This window comes from Hippichthys cyanospilos, chromosome 13 (genome assembly GCF_059441005.1).
Source record: "Hippichthys cyanospilos isolate Australia breed blue-spotted pipefish chromosome 13, RoL_Hcya_1.0, whole genome shotgun sequence".
NCBI lineage: Eukaryota > Metazoa > Chordata > Actinopteri > Syngnathiformes > Syngnathidae > Hippichthys > Hippichthys cyanospilos.
This window is the reverse complement of record NC_142381.1, coordinates 19,936,588-19,954,084: the sequence shown is the minus strand read 5'-3', so window position 1 is coordinate 19,954,084 and position 17,497 is coordinate 19,936,588. Positions and strand designations below refer to the sequence as shown.

At 42.5% G+C, this 17,497-nt stretch overlaps 1 protein-coding gene and 1 long non-coding RNA gene across 4 annotated transcripts; one reads left to right on the top strand and one right to left on the bottom strand.

Annotated features, from left to right (window-relative positions):
* The first annotated feature begins 563 nt into the window (after nucleotides 1-563).
* On the top strand, nucleotides 564-16,270 carry LOC148414178 (uncharacterized). 3 transcript variants are annotated; one of them, XR_015867627.1, is made up of 4 exons: nucleotides 564-712; nucleotides 13,688-13,781; nucleotides 13,906-14,009; nucleotides 14,969-16,270. It is a non-coding gene; the product is annotated as an uncharacterized LOC148414178 (long non-coding RNA). The 3 variants fall into 3 exon arrangements; XR_015867626.1 differs by lacking the exon at nucleotides 564-712 and adding an exon at nucleotides 9,119-9,254; XR_015867624.1 differs by lacking the exon at nucleotides 564-712 and having other exon boundaries at nucleotides 11,980-13,781.
* On the bottom strand, nucleotides 3,151-5,832 carry gpr151 (G protein-coupled receptor 151). The gene has a single exon (XM_088431765.1). It carries the CDS (start codon nucleotides 5,671-5,673, stop codon nucleotides 4,390-4,392), a length of 1,284 nt encoding a protein of 427 aa, XP_088287891.1. The 5' UTR covers nucleotides 5,674-5,832; the 3' UTR covers nucleotides 3,151-4,389.
* Nucleotides 16,271-17,497: the final 1,227 nt, after the last annotated feature.

Genomic DNA, 17,497 nt, shown 5'->3' with positions numbered 1-17,497 from the left:
GTTCATTTTTTTTTTACTAAATGAAATGGAGGATGTTCTAATGCTAAGTTTTAAATATTCCCGTTTAGATATCGGTGAGACAATAGCCTCATCATTCTTCGCCTCCAAAATCAAATTTTTAATACTACATTCCTTAGCAACTGAGAATTAAATTTCAAATAATCTTTAAAATTGTTTTTTTGGTTTCTGTTTTTAAGCTTCAGATTAATAGTACAATGATCACTTGAAGGACAATTAGATATTGTTGTCTCTGTAACATATTGTGAAATTGAATTTGAAATCAACCAGTAATCAATACGTGATCTAATTTGGCCATTAGATTTGTGGCAGGTAAACTGTATTTGTTCGAGGATCTCTAGATGTCTTTCAAATTGTTATTGTCAATGAAATTTTCCACAATAGAATTGTTGCCTTCCCATGAGAATTTTGAAGGCTGCCTGTCCATCCATTCATCAGGGGTTACATTGAAGTGACCTCCAACCACCATATGGTCGGTTGGAAATTTTGCCTTAAGTTCTCTAATAACTATGGAAATTTGCTGAAACAAGTTCTTATTTTTTTTAGTATTGTTGTACGCATATATGTTGAGCATAACAATCGCAGTGTCGTCAATATTAAAAATGCAGGCATTCCGATGTCCATCTTCATCTGCTTTGTTCCACAGGATCTTACCCGGACATCTATTGAAGCAGACGGCGACTCCCGCCGAACGGTTTGTACCATGACTGAATTGGATTTTATCTCCCCACTGTTGTGACCAAAATCTAACATCAGAATCGGCAGAATGAATTTCCTGGAGGAAGATGCAGTTTGCTTGTTGCCCCTTGCAGAGCAAAAAAACAGCTTTTCGCTCAAGTGAGTCTTTAAGTCCCCTGAAATGTCAGTTTTTAATTGGAACACCGAACACATGAACAAGGTTTATGAAACGTTAGAAGGGGATGGAGTAGAAAAAACGAGCTAAAATTCCCATTTTAACTTCTACCACTTCCATGAACCATGTCAAACATCAGCCCATATTTGTGGTGTTATCCACAATGTGCTTGCCTTCTATGAAACCAGCTGGACCCCTGAAACCCACAGCTTTGCATTCCTTCCTCGCCTACTCAATTTTTGGCCATATTGCCTGTCTGGAGTTCCAGTCCTCTTGGGTCAGGTCTTCCGCAAAACGGATACCTTCTTCTTTACACACAGCAGAAGTTTTCGTCTGCCTCCAGATGTCATCTCTCACAATACGCTTTGCAAACAGAAGTTCTCATTCTCTGCCGCTCTTCCCACTCTGTGGACAACACTGATTGCCTCGTTCAGCTTTCCCTTCAGGTCAGGACCAATTCTACCTAGACGCTCCACCACTTTTGCGCTATTTTCATTCACTTTGTCCTTTTTTCCTTTAATGCTAAGGTTCCATCGCCTTTTGTATCTTTCTTGATTTATTTGGACAACTTTTCATGTCATCATTATCTTTTGTAATTGATTCAATTTGGTTTTCCATGTGTTTTATCTTTGTTTTTTACATTCATTCAGCTTCTCTGCATTCATTTGAACTGATTTAGCTATAGCAGCAAGCATGGTGCTGTGTTATGACTTCATACCTCCTCCACGCGGTCATCAACACGGCTTCCAAGAGTGTCGATGGCTTTCAGTATGGCTGCAGTAGATGTGTTGCAATCATTTTCCTGAGGCGTACATTTTGCTGTCTTCTCCGTGTGTAAAATGCATTGTAATGCATTGCGTTACTCTCATTTGTAACAAGCACAATATTACTATTTTTTTATGTGTAATATATTACACTGCTGAATTACAGCAAAAAGTAATGCATTACAGTAATTACATTACTTTTGTAATGCATTACTCCCAACACTGGTCTTAATAATGTGACACATGCATTCATTCCGAATTCAGGAAGTACAGAATTAAAATTATGGAAACACAATGATTTGAAAGGTGTTTATAAATGACTGGTATAAAACTTATTCAATTAAAATGATTTATTATTTTAACAAGAAACCTTGTGAATATATATAACAGACTACACAAGACGTACTCAGGACCCCAGGGGGGACATATCTGCATCAGCAAAGCAAGATTAATTGCAAGCGACCTCTCCCGCAGAGCACAATTAGTCTGACTAGGTGTCACTTCCTGCAGTGATTAATTTATTAGAGATGATGATTGGTTGAGTGGATGAAACACCCCCATCTCTTCATGCTGCGGGGGGTTCACAGCCAGGGGGTAGTAAAGTGGCACCCTAGTCCCGCCGAAAGAGATGATTATGTTTTTGCCACATTATGTGTTGATTGTCTTAACCTTTTCAATACATTTTCTGTCTGATTAAAGCTTGATTATTTTATTCATCCTGAATTTGAGCCGCTTCTCAATCTCATATCTGGGCCTGTGCTACAGACAAATGGGATGCAGACATTGGCTCTTTGAAATCAGTGGTGGCTCTCAGCAACTCTACTGTTGTATTATTGTTACTCTTTGGACGTCATGGATGGTGGTCAATATTTCTTCTCGCCCTCTGTGCTTATGGCCAGGTCTGCACTCCAAGGATGCAAGAGAGTATTCAGTTAAGTGTTGCTCTCAATGAGGTGCTTGCTTCAGGCAAAGAAAGGTCAACATCAATGATTAATGAGTGGGGAAATGTCAGACGAATTCGTAGGAAGATGTAATAACTGTGGACTTTTCGATACCCAATTATAAAATATGCTGAAAACATTATGTTGGCAGTATAATTTGAAAAATAAATCATCCTTCATCCTGGACAATTCCTATAGTTTTTGCTCATATTGCTTATGGATTTAAATAACACTTCACCTATGAGCTACATGCAGATCAATGAGAAGCAGATAGTGCATTGAAGGGCTCCATCTGAGCTCAGAGAAAAAACCCTAATTAATGAGCCTAATGGATGCCCTTATAAAGATACTTTTAATCAACTGATGTCAGCGGGGATCATCCGGTGATGATCTGGCCAGCATGTCATATACAGAGTTTGACAAAAATCACAGATTAGGCACTCTTGTTAGGATGTCTTTATTGTAAACACTGCATCTTGCACATGCTGTAGATGAATGAAAAAGTATTGTGACTGGAATCACAGACGTCCACAAGCACAAAACTTTGCAAAACACTGTGTTATAGTGAAAAATCTAAGAGCAGCAAGGTATACATCAAAAAGAACAAACTAACGTTTTTCTTAGTGCACACGTCAAAAAAGCTGAAATTTAATAACAGCGTTTGTTGCAGGGAATCTATTTACTCGAGGTCTTTTATACTCTCGGAAAGCAATAATTTGTTGAATAGATATTCTTTAGTTCAAATACTCTTTTTTTGTCATGGGTCACATGGTTTACCTCAGAGGGTTCTTTTGTCAGACTGCATGTAAATGTTATATTGGCTCAACATACACATATTATATGGTATGCAACAAATCAGTAACTTATTTTGAAAACAGAAGTGAAGATAATTGATCAAGTGACTTTAAAAAGGTATAACAAAAAGTAATTGGGGCAATATCTAAAAATATGTGATTTATTTTGATTCTCATTACTTTTGTGGGCTGCATGCCAGGCTTGTATTTGTGGTCAGTCATCTACCAACTGGGACGTTGTGGGATCAATCCCTGACCTTTGTGCCTACATAGAAGTGTTCTTGAGCAAGAAACCAGTTGCCACTAATGCTGTGTCAGCAGTATGTAAACAAATAGTTAAATAGTAAAAAGACTTAGAGGACCCAAGGTAGAAAAGCGCTATACAAGTGAACGAACATTCACCATTGTCAGTTACATGAAATGAAGTGCTGGACCGGATCTGGCCCCCGGAATATGCGATTGATACATGTACTGGGTAGCTGGGTACAAGAAAGTTCCGAAATGAAAACAAGACCTGTTTTGAATATTTCTGGTCTTAAAGGTCTACTTTCCATCCATTTGACATTTTTCTACAAAAACAATAATCTATGTCTTAGATCACTGGTGTGAAACTCAAGGGCCAGAGGCCAAATCTGGCCCAACATATCATTTTATGAAGCCCGCACAATGCTAATTATGCCTTCAAGGTACTAACTAAAATATCAAATTTGTAAGTTGTCTTCAACTTTAAAAAGGTTTTGGGGGAAACAACAAGCATTTTTTGTTCCCAATCACTCTTTGAACAGTTTTTACCGCCCTCTGATTTTAAAACTACGTATGTGTGTAACTAACTTTAAAATTCATTTGACATCACAGTCATTCTGGCCCTCTAACAGAAGCTATAACTACAATGTGGCCCACAATAAAAATGAGTTTGACACCCCAGTCTTAGACAAATAGTACTACCATACACCAAGTTGTTGACAAAAGATGAAGAGAATAAAAATATTGCAGGAATTATTTTGAGGATTGGCTGGTTGTTAATTTCTTTCCTGTTGGTCTTGATGCTCCCACGGCACTGGGTCATTTTCATTCAGATGTGAGTCAAACTCCCTCTCGTGCCAGAACTGCTCCACATCAGGCAAGACAAGGCCATCTTTTTCGAGGTCGTGCTGTTGCTGGGCATCCCTGCTGATCCTCAGCTTGGTGCTTGAAGATCCAAGGCTCCTCTCACTCCTCTGTTGGCCAGATGTCTCTGGTCTTGGACAAGGTGACTGGAGCGAGGTGGGATTGTGAGGTCCAGGTTTGGGCTTGGACGGAGGTTGCTTGCGCAGTGTGAGTCGCCTCCACAGCCCTCGGTAGCCGTCCTGGAACTCTTCGCAGAGGGAAAGCACGATGAGGGGGTTGATGAGTGACAGCAACAACGTGAGCATTTGAGCTGAGAGGGCGATGAGAAGAGGAGGGGATGAGACCAAGCCCTGTGATCTGCCGTCCACTGAGTGACGCTCCCAAACCCACACTACCCACTGCGGGAGCCAGAGGACAGCAGTGGCTACAGTGAGATTAAAGAGCATCAAGGTGAGCTTCCTGGACCTGATTTGCGTGCGTAGATTCTGAGTCTTACTCGAGCGTCGCTGGCATTGACCGTAAGCCTTCCAGAAGTACATAAGGGAAAAGCTGAGTGGGGCACAGTAGACCCCTAGCGGATAAGTCTTTATGTAAACAGACATGAAGCCCCATGCCTCAGGGGGGACCTGCAGCACACACATGAGCCCGTGGAGTCCCCGGTGCAGCCTGGCAAAGAGCCAGTGAGGGATGGGGACGGTGCAAGCCGCCAGCCAGATGAAGGAGAGTGCCACCAGGATGGAACCCAGGTGAATACTCACCTGCTTGGTGGGGTTGGACACGTAGCGATAGCATGCTTTTGCCATGATGGCCACCGAGAAGCTCTTGGCTGCCATGCATGAGTGAAGGAACCAGTCACATGTCTTGCACACCACCCAACCCAGCGTCCAGCTGGACTTGGAATAGGAGGCGGCCCGGAAGGGCACGCTGAAGAGCAGCACCAGGCTGTCAGCAAACATCAGGTTTAAGATTAACGAGTTGATCAGGGACAGTTTGCCTTTGTGGGCATTGGACAACAAGATGGCGATGGCAGTTCCGTTACAAGCCAAGCCCAGGATGCAAATAATCCCCAGGACCGCCGGCAACAGAACCGTCAGTTCACCGGGGTGCAAATGCTGGAACGAGCCACCATCGTTGAATGACCACTCGCTTAGGGAGCTGTTCATCACCAATGAATTGTTCCCAGAACCTTGGTTCATCTTCCCCCCTACCCTCCCCCAAAAATAAATAAAACGGAGAGAAATTTAAAATAGTTAAAAAGATGCAACGTAACAAACTAGTTACCTTCTCTTTTTTAATGACGCAATCTGAAAGTTGTTGCATGGATCACCAGTCTGTGATCACAGGCGAGCAGTCTGTGGATGTATTCCAAGACACCAGTCTGTGGCTTGGGGGCGACTTATAAAGATGTTGTTTGACTGACAGCTGGGGTATCCAGCTGACAAAAGGCAGTAGAAACTGCTCTCACAGGGCCAATTAAAGAGCCCACACAGTGATAGAGACCATTTTGCGTGAGCTAACTTATACTGGTATTTTTTTCTGCACTAAATAAATTATACAGTGGGCCCCTGTGTAACGAGATTAATCTGTTCCGCGGTTGTGCTCGTAAGGTGAATTCACCGTATGGCGGGCAATCCAAATTGATGTTAAATAGCTAACCCCAGGTAAAAACATCAAAATTGTACATACATAATAAAAATTGGTACCAAAATAGTATAGTGCTACGTATATATAATATACATGTATACAATCAGAAAACATCATAAATTAAAAATATTGAAAGGATTTATTTACCTTTGAGTGGCGCTTATTAAGCTCATATTCTCTGGTAAGGGTAGCCTAGGCTAGGCTAGTATGGCGTTATATTTGTGCCACAATTACGAGTGCGCGGAAAAAAAAAATGAGCGGAGAAAATCAACCTGAGCGAGCGAAAACAAATTTTGAGCCCAGAAAAAAAGTTATTGAAAAGAACTTTCTCGCTCAAAATTCAATTTTGCTCGCTCGCATTGGCATTCTCGTGCTCAACATCTCGCTCTCACTCGCGATACTCCTCCCTCCCTCGCTCAACATCGCGTTTGCTCAACATCGAGCTCACGCTCGCTCGAGTCGTCCTCTGCACTCGCTCAGTTCTGCTCACACGTTACGTTTGTGCCACAAAACGAGCCAATCGGTCCTTGTAAAAGCACATTGATTGACAGCTTGATATCCAATGAGATTGCTTGTTGTGTTCACCCGGAACGAGCAAACGACTTGGGCGGGAGAGGTGGGCTTATATTAATAAAGTACAAAAACTAACAAGGTATTTCTGTCAAATGATACAATACAGTAATAACAATAATATTAAAAGTAATTCTCCAGCCCAAGACCGTGTTGACGCAATCTCGTTTGCCCTTTCCAGGTGAACACAGGGCAAACGAGAGTGTGTCAATGGATAGTGTACAAGTAATCTCATTGGATACCAAGCTGTCAATCAAAGTGCTTTTACAAGCTCTGATTGGCTGGTTTTGTGGCACAAACGTAACGTGTGAGCAGAACTGAGCGAGCGCAGAGAACGACTCGAGCGAGCGAGAGCGAGATGTTGAGCAAACGCGATGTTGAGCGAGGGAGGGAGGAGTATCGCGAGCGAGAGCGAGATGTTGAGCGAGAGAGGGCTATCCCGAGCAAACAAAAAGGAATTTCGAGTGAGGAATTTCTATTTCTGTGTTCAAAATCCATCGGCGCACGGTCAAACTCTTATTATTACGCGCTCAATATTTTTTTCTTGCACTCAAAATCTGTTTTCGCTCGCTCAGTTTGATTTTCTGCGCTCAAATTTTTTTTTTTCACGAGCTCGTATTTGTGGCACAAATATAACGCCATAGGCTAGCTTCATATTTCTTGATTATCTCCAGGTTCTTTTCCATATAAATCATCTTCTTACATCTCTCTTTAACATCACTAGCAATCTTGGGACCCATTCAAGTTTGAATTAAGTTTTTAATTTTTTTTAAGTCTTTATTAAGCAATAAAATGCACTATAACTACGGTTTTGTCACCACTCACTTTAGAACAAAGCTTTACGATTCCGCCATTTGAAATGATTGAGGTCGACCAATAGCAGACCAGCATCTCCATGAGGAGACACAGACCAATAGGAGACCATTATTGTAGTGACGCATTGCATGGAGGCATTGACGGAGGGGATGAAAAAACCATATCGCAACATGAAAAAAAACGTAAGTCAGGGACGTATATATATATATATATATATATATATATATATATATATATATATATATATATATATATATATATATATATATATATATATCCACTCTGGCTTTGAACTCTCAAATAAGATGAAGTGAGTCCAATTTTCACTGCGTTTCCTATCCATTTTCTGACCTTTCCACTTTCCACCGTGTTGTTTTTTTCTCTGTAGCGCTATTGATCTCGCTCTTGGCTCCCTGTCTCTTCTGTTTGTGTGCTGCTTTGTGTGTCTCTAACCCGTCCCCCTTCTCCTCACTGCAGCGTTTGTGTAACCCTCCCCTCTCTCTTATACCACGGATCTTGACCAATCACATGCGGCTTTAGCGGGGGTAATCAACTGCCGCCCCAACTTCTGTGTCAGGTTGTCCAAGAGACCTCGATCTCGGTGTCAGCACGGTGTCAGGGTTATCTTTAAAAGTAGACTAAGACGAGCCCTGCTGCTAAACAGCAAAAGAGACACTCAGACCAGCCAAGATTGACTTTTCTCCGCCTAGGCAAAGGGAAAAGCTTGTCATACATACTCATGCATTGCCAACAGCATTTTCATCGCTCAAGCGTCCCCGCCTGCTTTTATTCATTCAGCAAAGCATTGAACGTTACAAGACATAACAAAAAGAGCCAGCCAGGCGCCACCAACAGCTGGGCCAAGGTCCCGGCTCACACTTTTCTGCGTCAACAGCTTTATCTAAGGACTGGGACGATATGAACTAGGACTGCATAGATGGATAGCAATGCACACTATTCTAGACAACAAATAAGCACATAATGATAACAACCTAATATATGATTGCCTTCACATATCCCCCTGATTATCATAATTAAAACACATCAAACGATGTAGAAAGCTATTGCTTGAGTGGGAGGAAAACTACCCAAAAACCCAGTGGGAAAATCGTAGAAACCCTTCCGAAGCAAGAGCTTGTCACAAAAGAAAAAAAAGCAAAAGCTAAAGCTCTTTTTGGTCCAATACATGCATATACACATCATAAACCATGGGATATCAACATACTACACCTGAGACCTTTTCCGTAGTTGCATCATAAATGGTTTACATAGATGTTGAATCATTGTCAGAGTCAGAGTCAACAGGTTGATATTCCGTCATGGCCACGGTCACTTGCACTGTGAACCCCAACAGCATCTGTGATTGTCTTTTTTTGGATGATTATAGGTTTAAGTAGCATGTAATTTTGAGGCTGTGTGCGTAAAAGGTGCCTCCGTAAAATCAGTGTCAATCAATGTGTATCCTTTATGATTTAAATAATTGAGCAACGCGATGTGTTTGTACACAGTCTCCGGTGACAAACAAACACATTGAGTTGCTCAATGCTCCAGGGCATGCCCATTGCATCAAAAATAAACTGAAGTTTGTCTGGTGATTGGGAATGGTGGTTTGTCAGTGTTGCGTTTGGACCTATGAGTGGAGTTCTCAACAGTGAAATAAACATAACGTTTAGCACTGTTCCAGAGATGTCTGTCAGGAGATGGAGGTTGCCCGTGACGCTGGTGGGCAACCGCTCTCTGTGAAAAGGTAGGTGTTGTAGGTCGTCAGGACACAAGGGCACCGCCCAGCACCAAGCAGCATGCTGCTTGGAGGAGTGCTGGTAGACAGGCCATTCTCCTGAGAGGGGTGTGTTTAACTCAAAAACCCTTTCTCCCACTGTGGTCTTTCGTTGGTGCACCGTCCGTGCACTTGGGGGTGCTGATCCTCACTTCGAGGGACTGGCATTGCTAGGCCCGTCAACAGGGGGTTGAAGGATCTTGCACTGCGACCAGTGGATCCACTTGTCGCGTCCTTCAACTTTCACCGCAGTTGGTGTCGCTGCGATCACCTGGAATGGGCCACCCCAGCGTTCACTGTCCCAACGAGGTCGTCAGCACCTTGTGGAACACCTGGTCTCCGATCTGGACCTGGGTATTCTGTGGGATAGAACACACTGGCCAGTCATTGTGCTTATGCGTCTCCCTTGTGCCAAATGTGAACTGGAATAGAACATTCAATAGGCTGGTGAGGGGTAAAGTCTGGTAGTCCGTATGGTCCTCCATATACTATTTCAAATGGTGATTATGTTTTTCCTTTAGCTGAACAATTCTCATTCCTGTGGCCACGGCCACAATAGGAATGCACTCTGGTTGATGTCTCTTTATTGCTTGCATTGTTTTTATGAGTATGGCCTTGACTGTCCCATTTGTTCTTTCAACAAGCCCTTCTGATATTCAACAGTTCTACAACTTTTGTTACAACTTTTTTCACAAAATGTAAGCCATTGTCACTTTTAATTACTCTCGGAATGCCAAATGGCGGTATGATTCTATCACACAATGCTTTGACAACTAATTTTGCATCACAATGCGCTATTGGGAATAATTGAACCCACTCTAAGAATGCATTTTATATGACGAAACAATATTTATTTCCTAATGCCTTACTTAATTAAATGTCATCCATACTCTATATATCATATGAAATGGTTTGGGTGGTTCTGGAAATTTGCCTCTATGTGGTCACAAATAAACTTGCACATTATTCAGAAAACAGATATAATAACGTTTACAAAAAAAAAATTGAGTGCAGTATAATGTGAACCCATATGCAACTGATCATACATATTCCCCTGTTGACACATGGCAAAACTCATGTGTCAACTTTGCTACTCACTCAAATCAAAACTTTAGCAACAATGGTTTTCCAACTGCCAATCTACTTATTCCTTCAACATCTTGTTGTGCTCCTTTATTTAGCCAATATTGTCCCAGTTTGGGAGCTGATTTTTGCCTTGATTTCAAGATGGTCTGTGTGTCTTGTTCATCACAAGGTGTGTCAATGCGGGTGTCAATGCGGGTGTCAATGCGGCTGTCTTGTGCTTTGGTAACTGTGGGCACACCTATGACTGTTTCTTCGGCTGCTTTGTTTGCCTAATCGGTTTCCTACTGTAATTGGGTCGTTTCTTTTCCTGTTGTGGTTTTGAAGCCGCGGTTAGCCCACAGTTGAAAAAAACACGTGCCATACTGGCTGTCTGTCCATATTGTAACATCTTTGCTTTTAATGTATTTCACATGCTTTGATCAGTGCGGCCAATTCAGTTGCTTGCACTGAACACTTCAATTTTAATGTTCATAATGTTCAAAATGTTCATATATGTAGTAACTACATATCCCACAGCTTTCTTCCCCTTTGCTAGATGAACCGTCAGCTAAAACAACTTCTCCAGTCGGGAGAGGGGTATCAGTCAGGTTAGGTCTTGGTTTTGTGGAAATTTGGACGTGGCTTCCACAGTCGTGTGAGGTGCCGTCTACAGGTGTGGGCAAAAGTGTCGCTGGGTTTATCGCTACACATCTAAGAATTACAATGTGTCTCTTGTGATCAAAGTAACGAGTGCAATATAAATGTCATGCAGGCGATAAGAGTGTCATTTTTTTGGATTCCAGCAACAAAACAAATACATAGGGAACCCCCAACACAACACAACCTCCGCTGAAGCCTCCACTGCCAATGCTGTGGCCAGCACCACCTGAACACCTTCAGGGGTCGGCCCAGCAACTGCATCCAATTCCTTTGAACAAAATTTGACTGGCCTCAGTTTCCCGCCATGCTTCTGCAACAAGAGTGATGACATGAATCCCTGTTTAGCTGTCACTCTCTGCTCAAATGGTTTGCTGGAATCCTGTCCTGCCAATACGGATGAATAAATTAATTCCAATTTCACACTCTCAAATGCATCGTCAGCTTTTTCATAAATGATATCAGACAGTGACCTAGTCAATTCAAAATAATTTTTGGAATCCATGTGCTACAATTAACTCAGCCCCAAAAATGACATAATTTGTCTTTTGGTCTGTGTTTTTGGGCCTTTGCAAAGGCCTCCTTTTGTCTATTACTAATAATTCTGCCATCTTTATCTCATTAGTTCTTGCCAACTTCTTCCATTTGTTTTCACTTGCCCAAAGTCTTTCTTGCTACAACTCCAAAATTCTTTTGCATTCAATTATGTCTTTCAACTCTCTCTTACAAACTTCTTTTCCTCTACCACAATTCCTGTTTCCAACACAATGCACTTCCTCTTCTCCATCACACCAGAATGTCTGTTTTCTTCCCTACATTCTTCTACCTTTTTTCTACTACTCCACTCTCAGCTGAGTAGTCATCTTATCTAATCTCTGAGTGCTGGAGTTCACTCACATCTACATTTTTATTTGTAGTAGAATTCCATTTAGCCTTGCATTTTTTTCAGCTGCTGTCAATATGTTTAGCCTGTTTATCCATTATCTACCATAATGCTATTTTTTTTTAGAAAACTCTTGCAAACTATACTATATCAAACAATTAACATATCAACTGGTTCATCCTCCTTTTGTTGAATCTATTTTACTGTAAAATCTGATACTATCATGCTAATCTATCCAAACAATTATTACACGATCAAGCATCAATCTTCTACATTCTTGATTCATATTTTGTTAGGTGCCAGGCTTTCCTCCGCTTTTATGGACTTGTTTTTTGGGCTGGGCCTGCAACAAAAAACAATTCTGCCCTTTCTGCCTCCTGCACCTTAACATGCAGGGTTTGCTACTTGGATTATGAAACACAACTCCCTATCACTTATCTATGCAATTTTTATACAGGTGTGGATGGCAGAGAAGGGTCACATTCCTGTTTTCAGAAAGTGGAGAATAAATTACAAAATAAGTCGCAGTTGTAGTAAAAAGGGAGGCAGAGGCATCTGATTGCCACCCCTGCTCTCTGCACCCCTGCTTTGTCCCATTATCTGTAATCCTATCTGTAATCCTCCCAAGCAGCTTTGTTTTGTGTCTACTTGGCTGTTTTATTTTCTCTACAGGTCATTTAATGGTTGGTGCTATTTCCTTATCCAACCTTTTCTCTCTTATTGATTTTGCTATTTGAAGTTTTTCTTCAGCTTTGTTCTAACAAATTCAGTGGTCTCTATCAATTTCCCAATTTCAAATATTTTCCACTTTGAACAACAACAACAAAATCAACTTTAGCAATAACGACAATTCTCACAACTATGGCAACAAAAGTAACAACAACACATGCAGCAAACTGTGTGAAAATTTCAACAAAGCAAGCTTCTCAGGCATACACTCACAATCACTTCTCATTTTCAGACCACAGTCTCCCAAGCTGGCTATTATACGACAACAGTTGTCCCTAAATGTTATTAAGATATGCAAACACATCATTTACAGTTAATTCAACATTCTTTGGCTATCCACCCCTGGCATAGCCTCACATATAACACAACAACCTTGTGTATTTTTATTACGTTTCAGCCACTAATTAATTATTACCAGTTAATTCAGCATTTTAAAACATCCTAATTCATGATTTAGTCACACCTAATCCCATAATATATTTTTCCATTTTTTTCTCATTTCACCTGTGTGCTGAGGATTAACTGTGTGAATGGACCCGTTTTTGTCCACAAACCTCAAGTATGACATCAGCTAAAATTTGTCATTTTGACTTTTAACCATGCAGACTAGATAAAGCGTGATCTAACAATGCCTTTTAGCCCAAATTCAACCAATTTCATTGTTTATTTCTAACAATATAACATACAAACATGTAAAACACACATACTTACACACCAGCAAACTGACAGATACACACGCATGTCCATATCACATAACATACAGTTTACGACATTCATGCGGACTCTATTATGCACGTACAAGACACATTTTTCAGGCACAAACTCTCAATTGTTGGTGTTTGTTTTCCACCGTTAATGTGGGATTTCTATCTGGCTACATTAGTTGCTGACAAGGCAGTGGCTGTTGTCAGATCATTGTCTTCTTTCTTTTTTTTCTTTTTTGTCAGCCGCTTTCCTCTCTCATTTCTGTCTTTAATGTCTCTCATTTCATCAACTAAAGCCTGGCATTTAAACCATTGTTTATCATCTGTCATGTTTCCTGCCTTTTTTAGTTTGTGTTGATTTGCAGACTGATCTTCCTCCGCAAGGGGGCGGGGCCATGGGACACGCACACCTGTTGCACATCTCATCACAGGGCTATATAAGCTGGCCGGCACTTACAGGTCTTTGACGGGTTATTCCTTTGCCTAGCTTGCTTGCCGTCCTGTGCATCAGTGCGCTAACTACCTCACGTCTTACCCTCTCGAGATATTTAGGTTTGTACTTTGTGCGTGTTATGTTTTTCAGCTTGTGAACAAGTACCGGCACGTCGGAGCGATGGTTGGCATAGTGGAGCGACCCACTTGTAAGCGGCTGCAGCTTGCAGGAGAGCTCATCCACGCAGAAAACTGGCAAGCAGTTACTGCGCTGATCAAGTCAGGCGCGGACGACAATTTCATTGACCTTGCTGTAGTCAAAAGACTGGAGTGCCTAGTGGTCCCACTAGACGAACCCAAACAAGTTAATGATCTAGATCAGGGGTGGGCAATTCCAGGCCTCGGGGGCCGGTGTCCTGCATGTTTTCCTGTTTTCTCTATCAAACACACCTGATTCAAATGATTAGGATTATTCTCAAGCTCCAGCAGAGCTTGTTGATGAGCTAATGGTTTAAATCAGGTGTGTTAGGGAGAGAAAACTGGAAAACATGCAGGACACCGGCCCTCGAGGGCTGGAGTTGCCCACCCCTGATCTAGATGGACATCCCCTGGCCGTTGTGAGCCACCAAACTAAGTCGGTATCGCTAATACTATTGGGCAACCACCGTGAGAAAATTAGGCTACTAGTCATCCCGACTCGCCATGCGCCCGTCGTTCTCGGCATGCTGTGGCTGCAGCTCCACAACCCGAACATTAATTGGACAAAAACGCTTATCACGGGTTGGAGTACATTTTGCCATGCAGATTGTTTGAGAGCGGTGGTCCCTCGACCTCTCCCTTTGCTGGGTTTTTCTTTACAGGCAAAAAAGACAAAACCCTCCAACCCGGCATCGATTATTGCGGGCTAAATGAGATCACCATATAAAACAAATACCCTCTCCTGTTATTCGATGACTCGCTTTCGGCATTGCAATCGGGCTAACATCTTCACTAAGCTAGACCTTTGAAGCACGTACCACCTCATCCGCATTCGGGAGGGAGTGGAAATGGAAGACAGTCTTCAACACCCCCCTGGGGCATTTTGAATACCTAGTGATGTCATTTGGTCTAACCGACGCACCAGCAGTATTTCAGAACATGGTCAATGATATACTCCGTGACATGCTCAACATCTTTTGCTTCGTCTACTTAGACGACATTCTAATTTTCTCCAGAACCCTGCAGGAGCATCAACAACACGTACGCCTGGTCCTGCAGCGCCGTACCAGTTGATCCGGGGATTGGGGACCACTGATCTACGCCAATCACAAGAACCTCGCCTACATACGGACTGCATGCCGCCTTAACCCCCGTCAAGCCAAGTGGGCATTATTCCTAACACGATTCAACTACATCATTACCTTACGAAGAATGGGAAATAGGACTCCCTCTCCCGCGTGTTTGAGGAAGCAGCCAGTGATACCCCACCGTAGGTGGTCATTGGCGCCCTCTGGTGGGATTTGGAGGAACGTGTTCAATAAGCGGCAGGCCCCGGGCACCCCGATTGTTCCGCCAACAAACTGTCGCCACAGCGCTCCAGTCTGCTGTGCTGGAATGGGGGCACAGCTTCAAGTTGACGTGACATCATGGCATGAGCCGGATGGCCTTCTTGGTCAACCGACATTTCAAGTGGCCAGGCTGGCGAAAGGACGTAATTGATTTCGTTGCTGCCTGTCCCACATGTGCCCGGGGAAGAGCCACGAACCGACCACCGGCCTGCCTGCTACAAACACTCTCCATCCCTTCTCGCCGTGGTCCCATGTGGCCCTTGACTTTATTACTGGTCTGCCAGTTTCTTGGGGAAAGTTTGTCATCATGATGGTGGCAGACCATTTCTCTAAGATGGTTCTGATAACCGCTCAATTTTTCATTCAACATGTTATCTGCCTGCATGGGATTCCGGTGTACATCGTTTCTGACTGCGGACCACATTTTGTCTCCCGGTTATGGAAAGCCTTCGGGCGTGCCATAGGGACCTCCACGAGTTTAATCTCGGGCTACCACCCACAGTCAAATGTGCAGGTCAAGCGCGCAAACCAAGCACTGGAAGCGACACTTCGCTGCGTGTGTCAGCAAAATCCATCATCCTTTTCTACATAATACGCCCACAACTCCGGAAGTTCGGTGAAGTTCCTGGTCATTTACGGTCTGCGAAGAAGCTGGATCAGAGAAATGTAGGCCCTTTCCCAACACTCTCTACCTCCCGTCTTGCCCTGTCGAGATATTTTAGTTTGTACTTGGTGTGTGTTATGTTTTTCTGCTTGTGAACGATTTCTGTTGCTACTTTGTTTGCAGCCATACCCAGTGAACTCACACTCCCTTTGCTGCCCTTTTTCCCGTGGTCTCAAGACCCAGACGTTCTCGTCTCGCTTTGTGTTGGTACTTTGTGACTTTTGTTTGTTACTTTACCTCCGGACTGTTTTTATTTATCCCCACGCCCTGCGTGCTCCTTTTTAATAAACTCCGTAATCACCTCGTGCCTGGTTGGGGTCCATTTCCATTCAGGATCGTGGATCGCGGGTTATTTGTGACATCATCACTGTTTTTACTCTTTTCTCTGTCCTTCAATGACAATTTTCTCAACACTTTCTCAATCCGTCAGTCATCTACATCCCCTGAAAAACCGTATTGGGTTTTCCATTTTTCCACATTTTCCACACAGTTGTTTCTATTTCTGTTGAACGTACATTTTCTTTCAATTCATCTACAGTGTAACAACATTCCTTTTCCCATTCCGCCTCCTTGGGCTGAGTTGCGACCTCGGAGGGCCTATTTTTGTTGCTCATGATTAACTGTTTCCTTTGTCACGGGAAAAATGCTACGTGCCTGGTGCCGTGTCAGATACCAAGCTTCTACCTCGAAAGGCGGATATCCCCAGGTGTTTATACTCACGACCCTTTCACCAGTTTTAGATTCCCTGTCACTCTGGAAATTCACTTCACATTCATCCCACACTCATAGCTCACAGAAATGATCAGTAACTGTGCATCGGATGTTAAACTCTCCCTTTTTAGGTCAGACCGTTTCTTTAAAGTCCGATGGACCGTTTGTTTAAGGTCCAATGGACCGTTCAGACTCATCAGACTGAACCCGTCAAGACGTTTAAGGTCCGAGGGACCGTTCGTTTAAGGTCCGATGGACCAGGGGTGTCCAAACTTTTTGCAAAGAGGGCCAAATTTGGTAAGGTGAAAATGTGGGGGGGGGGGGCACTATTCAGCCTGACATTCTTTGAACCATTAACATTAAATACAAATAGACTTTTTGGGGATTTTTTTTTTTAAATTGCAAATGGCATACTTTTACTTTTATATTTTTTTTTTCCCATTGTTTTTACTGAAATCACAAACCACAAAAACTGAACAAAACTATCCAGGATATCTGTTCATGTGAAACATTACATATGATTCACTATTATATGATCAGTGTAAACAAAATACAAAACAGTGATCACAGCATATTTAAACTGTAATTTTGACCATCACAAAACAATTAACTGAGATTTAAGAATTTATTCAACTCAGAGGACTTAACAAATATCTTGCCTGCACTAATGTGAAGGGTGACACTGGGATCTTGACTGCAGCATGTAGTCCAGGTCTGGCTCAAGAGCAGTGATTTTGATGCGTAATACGACACACAGGTGAGAGTCACTCAGTCTCGTCCTCATACGGCGGAGAATGGCTTCTCACACATGTATGTGTGAG